Source organism: Hipposideros armiger, unplaced genomic scaffold, assembly GCF_001890085.2.
Source record: "Hipposideros armiger isolate ML-2016 unplaced genomic scaffold, ASM189008v1 scaffold_218, whole genome shotgun sequence".
Classification (NCBI taxonomy): domain Eukaryota; kingdom Metazoa; phylum Chordata; class Mammalia; order Chiroptera; family Hipposideridae; genus Hipposideros; species Hipposideros armiger.
In genome coordinates this window covers 1509284-1518076 of record NW_017731568.1, presented here as the reverse complement: position 1 = coordinate 1518076, position 8793 = coordinate 1509284, and the positions used below count along the sequence as shown (strand labels likewise).

Here is an 8793-nt window from a genome sequence, read left to right as displayed (position 1 = left end):
ACTCGGAGCTAAGCTACGCCCTCCACAACTAAGATGGAAGGGCAACAACTTGACTTGGAGCTGATGGGTACTGGGAAAAACACACTGTTCCCCAACAAAGTTAAAATAAAATAAAATAAAATAAAATGCCTGCCTTGCAAGCATTCCTGTATTCTGACTGCTAGTTTTTCCATTGCTCATATCAAAGCTCTACACCTCTAGTACCTTCTTCTTAAGTCACCGAATGAGTCTTGCTTGCAATTTTTTTTTGGGAGGCAATATATAGCTGTAATTAAATATGTGTTTAGTTACATATATAACTTTATATAGTTGTAGTTACATACATGTGTGAGTGTGGTGTATATAACTAAATACAAATATACAGATAGGTATATAGATCATGTGAAGTGATGGGGAACTAGGAAGTGTTTAATATATTTAAGCTAATATAGTCATGTCAATGTGTTGAGCACTTTCCAGTGCAATCTCACTTAATACTTAAAATAATCCTGTGAGTTACGAATCTGTATCACCATATTTCAGAAAAGGAAACTGAGACCTAAGAGAATAAGTAACTTGGATGAAGTCCCCAAGACTCTAAGTGGAACAGCTCTCAACTCTATTCTTTATCACAACATGATCCTGTTTCCCTGTATTTTCAGACACTATTAAAATAGTGTGGCTACTCTAGCTCTAAGCTAGTGGAAGCATATTAAAAATTTTATTTGACAGCATGGCTAAATGCATTAGAAGGATAATCAAGAGACTGTAAAAGCAGTGAGTGAGAACATCTACCTTGGAGCCAGATGACAAGATTTGTACCTGGGCCCACCTAGGGCAAGCCTACAATGCCTCATCTTTAAAATGGAAACAATAACAGTATCTACTCAAAGATGGGGATGATTAAATGAGTTCATATATGAAGTGTTTAAAGTAGTGCTTGGGTATAGTGCAAATGTTACAGAAGTGTTAGCTATGACTATCATTTTCTTTCAAAATTTCTTTTTACTGTCTCTATTTTACCTATAACATTTGCGAACTTAAGTTTTCCTCAAATTTTCTCTCGATTTTCAAATTATACCTTGATTTACAAAACAGACCCCCAGACCAAAAAAAAAAAAATCCCTGTTTTTATAATGTACATCTGCTAATGCTTTTGTGTTTGTTTTTAGACTACTATCTTTTCCCTGCAGGAACTTCCTGTCTCCAACCTGGGATTGGAGGGGCTCTCCATCATCTGTATGGCCAATCAGAGCCAGGCTCCTGCGGTGACTGTGTGATTGTTCCTGGGGGTACTCTGGGATTGAAGCACAGCCAATCAGTGCCCTTTTCAGAGACTCTGTGGCTGCTGAGGGATAATTACTCTTCCATTCTGAAATCATGTATAATGAATAGCATGTAAGCCTACAAATGCTGGGGGTCATTCTGAACCACCTGAAAAGGAAGCCATCATAAAGTAATGCTGAGCTGGAAGATGGAGGAATATGACACTTTGCCCCATTTCTCAGTCGACAGGATCCAGATGAATGAGGTTCGCCTTTGGACTTTCCAGTTGTGTGAGTCAAAGTATCTTCTGTCTCAGTTAGTTAGAGATATATTTCTATTATTTGCACACAAGAGTCCTGATTAATTCAGTGATAAATTATTAGTAAGCATATCTCTAGAATGCCAGTACTCAGCTTCTTATATTATCACAACAAAAATAATGAGTTTAAAATATTCCCTGTAGGTTCCTAAATATCAAGCCATAAGAAATAAGCACCCTTTGGTGTGCGATAATACATGGTTTAAAGAATGACGGCAGGTCCGGCCGAGTGGCTCAGTTGGTTAAGAGCTCGCTCAAGAGTGCAAGCTCTGAGCAACAGCGGTTCAAGTCCCGGCCTGAGCTGAGCTGCCGCTGAGCTGCCAACAGGTGGAGCTCAGCTAAAAAGTAGGCAAGTAATTTCAAATCCAAGCCCTACCACTGTGTGACCTTAGGCAAGTCACTTAACCCTTCTTGTTTCTAAAACATATTACTTATTAGAGGATTGGCATGAGAATCAAATGGCACAATGGCAGCTCAAGCACTCCAATATATATTGTAGTATTACATTGTATCAGGTCCATGTCTACACTAACTGAAAAATATGCATGATAAAGGATTTTTTCCATTCTGACACATCTATGTATGGTACAAAGACCTTACATCTTTCTTCTTTCTTTTGCTTTTTTCATGCCAAGAAAAAAAATACAATTAACAATATGTCTGAAGAACACTTGGGAAACATCCGTATGCATGTAATTTCTAAAATTATACAATCAATTCTTGGTTTTCCGCCAGAGCAATTGCTTAGCGTAGTGTTCCGCTGTTCTCTCCTGAAATCCAAATCCTTGGCTCACCCACACCTGTTCTTTATAGATGTTTTTCACATCCTTTCTTTCATCCAGTCTCTATTATCACCTCATTACGTAGGCAGAAATCATTACCCTGTTTTACAGCTGAGGAACTGAAGCTCACGAAAGGTAAGTGATGGCTAATTAGAATAGCAGATAGGAATATATTTCAAACTGCTTGGCGTTCTTTTCCTCTACTTCTCAATCCACCTTAATCAATTTGTGCCCCTAACTCCAATGGGTAATTTACAATGAGCATTTATCAATTTAATAATTCACACTGAAATAATAATATAACACTTAAGGATTAAACCATTATTGTGTTTGATTGGAAAATATTACCTTCGTGAGAGATTTCCTTCCAGGGATTTGGTGGGTACATGAAAGCTGCATTCTGGATTTGGTCGTGTATGTCTTCATCTTCGTTGAATGGGAATGTGCCACTTAGGCTTACATAGATGATGACCCCAACAGACCACATGTCTAGAGAGCGATTATAGCCCTTGTTCCTTAGAACCTCAGGAGCCAGGTAAGCTGGGGTGCCCACCACTGACCTCCGGAAAGACTTCTCTCCAATGATCCGGGCAAAACCAAAGTCACAAAGTTTCACCTGTTGGTAATAATGGTTTTCAGAAATGATAAGGTACCAAACTGTGTGTCTGTGGTGTCTTAGCCCAGTTCTGCCAAAGACAACCATAATACTATAAACCTATTGCATGGATTTCTCATGGTAGAGGTAATAGCTGTTTTCCATTTTATGTACTTGAAGACAGTGATTTATGTACTGATACAAAAAAGTTTGTTTTCATTCACAAAAACAGCATCTAAACATGTTCACTCTTCTCCCCCCGCCAAAAAAAACTCCAAGTGATAAATATGAAAATATGTACACTCAAAAGTGGGTAATATTGTTTTACAAGGCAGGAAAACATCATGCAGATCAGGGAAGTGACAGACTTAACTCAAAGGCTTACTATAAATAAAGGTTGAAGGACAAGCACAGACATGGCATGTCATCCACAATAATCCTTAAAATTAGCTCTGTATGGGCACTTAGCTGGGACCTAAAGGTGTCAGGGAGCTAAGGCAGGACAGCCACCTCGGTGAGGTCACTTCAGAGTCAGGGTTCCCTGGGGGAGAACTCCAGCTGTTTCCCATTGTCTGAATTGAGGAAAAAAAAAAAACCTCTGTACTTGTCTGAGAACAACACTGAACTTGCACGTCCTGCTCAGCAATCAAGTTTCCCGGGGCCTCTTAAGTGTTCTCACTCTCAGACCAGTGCTTTCCACATTGGCCTAAGCCTGCCCATTCTCCAGGATCTGCACACAACAGATGCTAACCAGCAGGATGAGAGAGAAGGCTCAGGGTGTGTGATTAAGGCAGGCTGAACTGAGAAGCCAGAGTAAAAAAAGCCAGTCCCCAAAATACCAGAAGGTAACAAATGGGTGAAAATGAACACACAAAACTTGAAATAAATATAGGGTTTGAGGGAAAAGGTGGCCGAACGCTGCAGGGGAGCCAATGAGGCTGTCAGCTGGCTTTTCGCTGAGAGGCTTTTATACTTGCCTGAGGGAAAGGATCAGCTGATGCGAGCAACACGTTTTCTGGTTTGAGGTCACAGTGAACGATATTTTTAAAGTGAAGATGCCGCAGAGCCACAAGTATCTATAAAGAAGAAAACCATCAGAGTAATTTTAGTTGGGTCTACTAATTTATTTCAAAATGTTTTCTACTAGGACATAAATCTAAAAGGCCAAGAGAAAACTCACAATGAACAGTTAAGCTCAGGACAGGGAAATAAACTAGATTAACATAGCCGGTTTCCAAGGGAACTTTCATGGAAAAAGTAGCATATTATGGTATTCATATAGCACCCAAGACAGAGAAAAGATAAAAAGAATTCGATATCTAAAAGGGATACCCATTATATTTTCAAAGAACCAGGACTCAGCCACTGTGCATTTGAAGATTTCATGAGTAGTTTTAATACATGGGCCTGCATGCACATTGCTCATTTCGTATACTGGACTCTAGATATTAATACTACAGATATAAATCAGATAATACAATAAGCTACTGCAACTTTTTGAGTACAGTTTAGACTTTGGAGGTAGGGACTAAGCAACAAGGCTAGAAAGCTGCCGTTAAACAGTGACAACATTTGATATTAAATATTATCTTTCTTTTCTGTCTCTAATTGATTTCTTACCTGAGTAATTAAAAACTTCGTTATGTGTTCTGGCAACCTGCCCTTTTCACTTGACAAGATCATCTCCAGCATGTCTCCATGGAGCTTTTCCATAACAACAAACACTCTTTCAGGCGTCTCAAACATACACTCCAAATTTACAACACCAGGGTGATGAAGGTTCTATTAAAGATAAATAAAGCACTTGAAGAAAATGAGTTTTTTGATAGTGTTTGGCAAGCTCCCTGATTATACCAAACTGTTCAAGCTTAAAGCTATGGATAAACCCACACTGACGAGTTTTAACACCTCTACATTCCACATGTGCTGCCTTATATTTTTGAAAGTCTAATGGGTCCAAAAAATACATTTTTACTTTCTACGCATAGTGAAATTATTTTTTGTATGCTCAAAATCCAAGTTCCAGCACTGTGAATTGCTAATTAGGTTTTAATTAGAATACCATATTGAGAAATTTGTAATTTCTTAGGATCATTTCCAATATTAAGCATACTGTCCTAAATAAGCATACAAGGCCACCTCTACACACTTGGTAGAAATTTAATGTAGAAAAGATCAAATTTGTACATGTAGCATACCCTATTACATAATGAAGCAAATTAGTCAAAATCTTTTGGAACTGCTCTGCTCCTGGAAGTGGGAGTAGTTTGCTATGAAAGCTCGTAGGTGGAGTAACGATCCCCATGAGGGCAGGGAAAAAAAGAAAGAGAGAAAGAAAACAACACAAAAAAATCTTGGGCCGGCCAAGTGGCTCTTTGGTTAAGAGTTGGCTTGAGAGTGCGAGCGCTAAACAGCAGAGCAACCAGTTCAGATCCCACATGGGCCAGTGACGCTGCGCCCTCTACAGCTAAGATGGTGAACAACAGCTCGATCTGGAGCTGGGCTGCCGTGAGTTGCCAGCAATGGCGTAGGCTGTAATGGGGCTGCAGTGGGCTGCCATGAGCTACCGTGTGTGGCTGGCAGCCAGTGTGAGCGGCCGACAGCAGGCGTGAGCTGCCGTGAGCCTCTGTGAGCCACCATGAGCAGCCGTCCAGTGGCCAGCGACCGACTGCCTCGCCCGGGAAGAGCGTAATGATCACAATACCAACATGGGCCAGTGAAGCAACGTCCTCAACAACTAGATTGAGGAACAAAAGGACAGCAACCTGTCTGTTCCCCTTCCCTGATTCCCCAACACTGTTCCTTCCCCCAGTTCCCCAACAAAATCTTTAAAAAAAAGAGAGAAAAAAATTCTTAAGTCTCTGCTTTATCCAGGACATCATGCTATGTCAAAGTCCTACACAGTTTTTAAGCACTCAATAAATGTTTCTACAATAAAGTAATGGCTAATAATGATAGGCTGCATTTGGCTTGACATGTTAATTGTCACGTATGTCAAAGCAAAATTACTTTTAACATTAGATGGGCCTTTGTAATGATGCTTAGGTTTGAATGTTGGTCTGGGGTTATCAACAAAGCCCTTGATCATTTGACCTTTACTAGTTTTTTCTGCATACAATAACAAAAATTTCTAACAGTAAAAAAAAAAATTATTCCACTTATATTTTAATGAGACAGAAAAAAAAATGAACAAAACTACCTAAAGAAAAAAACAGGCACAAATTTAAATGCTTAAATGTGCTAACAGCTGAACAGAGAGAAAATAAATAAATGCCTTATTTTAGAAAAAGAAACCTGAAATGGCTCACTATTCAGACCTCACAGACGGATGCTGGGTGGTGAGCAGCAGAAGGCGTTGTTGGTGAATCTGCATATTGTCATCCTCCACGTTGCCCATTGGCATGAAAGCCTCTGGCATCGACTATATATGAAGCCACACTATGGTTGTCAGAAGCTCCCATGATGATAGCCTGTCTCCAAGGGTGTCCTTTCACTACCTGGCACTGATTAGTCTTTTTGGTTCTGATGCCTTGGTGATCCATCAAGCACATGGAGAGAAGGTGATGTTAACAAAACTCACTCTCTCACTGCTCTTAACTGCCTACAAATAAGGCCAGGTGGCCAGTGGGCTTTGGCCATTATGGGAGTGCCAGGTCCTTAGGTGGGGGACTAATGAATGACTACAAGTTCTGTTTGATATGCAGTATAGAATACTAGTGATAGCATTGCTCATACCTGAACCTGTGCCCAGGGTGTCTCCTTTCATTGTTCTTATACCCCACCTTCCCTGATAGAGGAGCCACACAAACGGGACAGACCATCAGCCTCTGGGTGTCCAGGCATGTCAGCTGTCCTCTTTTAAATCAGTGATCACAGAGAGTGATGTGAGAAACATGTTGACGTGAGGCGTGCTCCTTTATATCTCAGACCCTTGACGTTACAACAAATTGAACAGCTATAATTCAACAAATGATTCCCTATGCAACATACACACATGTCTGAGAGATCTGCACATTGAAACATCTGAAGGTGGGAGAATTGGGGAGAACGGGGGAGGGAAAGAAGAAAAGCAGAGATGGGGGCTGCGGGACACAGCCTGGAGCTAACTGTGGTCCTGGGAGAGGGGAGGTTTGAGACTGCAGGTGCACTCTCTGTGGCCCCAGCCATTTGGTGGATCATTATATAATGAATACTGCTGAACCCAGTGATTGGAGCAGAGACCTCAGGGCAACGACCAAATACAGAAGTGCAACAACAGCGGTCTAACAACCCTCACTGCCAGGCAGAAAGCAAAGCCATGGAGCCTGGCCACCTGCCCCCAACCTCCCACAGCTTGCCTCCCGTGCACCTTCCCAGGGTTAGCAGCGGGCCCCAGAAAAATGGTAGCAGTGTCAGATTAAAGAACAGAATATCGACAGCTCTGAGAACTGGAGAGGCAGTTCCTGAGTGGCAGACACACAGTGTGGCTAATTCCAGAGACAAGGGAGAAGCTATAGGAGTGAGGCAGTTATACTACAACAGTCGCCATTACTCAAGGAAAATAAAGCCACAAATACACCAGCGCCTCTTCCACCCCATCCCGCCCACACTTTTCCTGGCCGTCTGTAGCTGGGGCACCCACGGCTGCTGTGACATACAGGCTCTGCCTCGGGCTGCAGGCACAGTACTGGGATTTCAGAGGCTCAGAACCCCATCACCCACCATACTCTCTCACCAGGGTGCTGCCCTGAGACCAAGATGACCTGGTGACAGAGGAGACATCCACCTCCCCAGGAAATCTCCCACCATACAAGAAGCCAGAAGAATGCAAGAGAAAATAAAACACTCTAGCACTACTTATTGGAAAGCCAAAGAAAGACCTCTTCATATCAACCTGCTGCAGAATTCAGTCCCACAGATGCCTAGGAAGGGAAATAATCCATTAATTGCCATGAATAACCAAGGTAACAAGGCAGCTCAGAAAGAAAATGAAAAATCTCCAAAAGATAAACTTTAAGACATGAAAATATGTGATTTAAATGACAGAAAATTCAATATTGCAGTTCTGAAAAAACTCAACAAGATGCAAGAAAGCTCAGGTAGGCAGTTTAATGAATTCAGAAAGAAAATCAATGAACAAAATGAATATTTTACAGAGACTAAAATTTTCCAAAAGAACCAAACAAATTCTGAAGCTAAAAACTCAATAAAAAAGATTAAGGATGAAATAGCCAGCTTAGGGAATAGAGCTGACCAGATGGAGAAAAGAATTAGTGATATTGAAGATAGAAATCTAGAAATGATGCAGATGGAAGAAAAGAGAGACTTGAGAGTTAAAAGAAATGAAAAAACTCTACAAGAACTTTGACTCCATCAGAAAGAGCAACATAAGAATAATGGGCATACCAGAAGGAGAAGAGAGGGAGAAGGACACAGTCTACTCAAACAAATAGTCAACAAGAACTTCCCAAACCTATGGAAAGAACTGGATCCTTGAATCCAAGAAGCAAACAGAACACCTAATTACCTCAATCAAAACAGGCATTCTCCAAGGCATGTTATAATGAAGCTGTCAAAAATTAATGACAAAGAAAGAATTCTCAAGGCAGTCAGGGAAAAGAAGATGATAACCTACAAAGGAAAGCCCATTAGATTATCATCAGGCTTTTCAGCAGAAACTATACATGTCAGGAGGGAGTGGAATCAAATATTCAACTATTGAAAGAGAGGAATTATGAGCAAAGGAGAATATATCCAGCAAAAATATCCTTTAGATATGAAGGAGGAATAAAAACCTTTCCAGATATACAGAAGCTGAGGGAATTTTGCAACACAAGGTCTACATTACAGGTAATACTGAAAGAAGCTATTTG

General features: G+C 40.8%; 1 protein-coding gene across 1 annotated transcript in view; it reads right to left on the bottom strand.

The window, feature by feature from the left end:
- The window catches only part of PRKD1 (protein kinase D1), a 359670-nt gene that overhangs the window by 17435 nt on the left and 333442 nt on the right, over positions 1 to 8793 (bottom strand). Inside the window, exons 17-20 of the mRNA XM_019654274.1 lie at positions 4562 to 4723; positions 3919 to 4017; positions 2695 to 2962; positions 1191 to 1351 (exon numbers count right to left, since the gene is read on the bottom strand). Of these exons, the coding sequence (XP_019509819.1) occupies positions 1191 to 1351; positions 2695 to 2962; positions 3919 to 4017; positions 4562 to 4723 (690 nt within the window). The remainder of the gene's footprint in view (positions 1 to 1190; positions 1352 to 2694; positions 2963 to 3918; positions 4018 to 4561; positions 4724 to 8793) is intronic.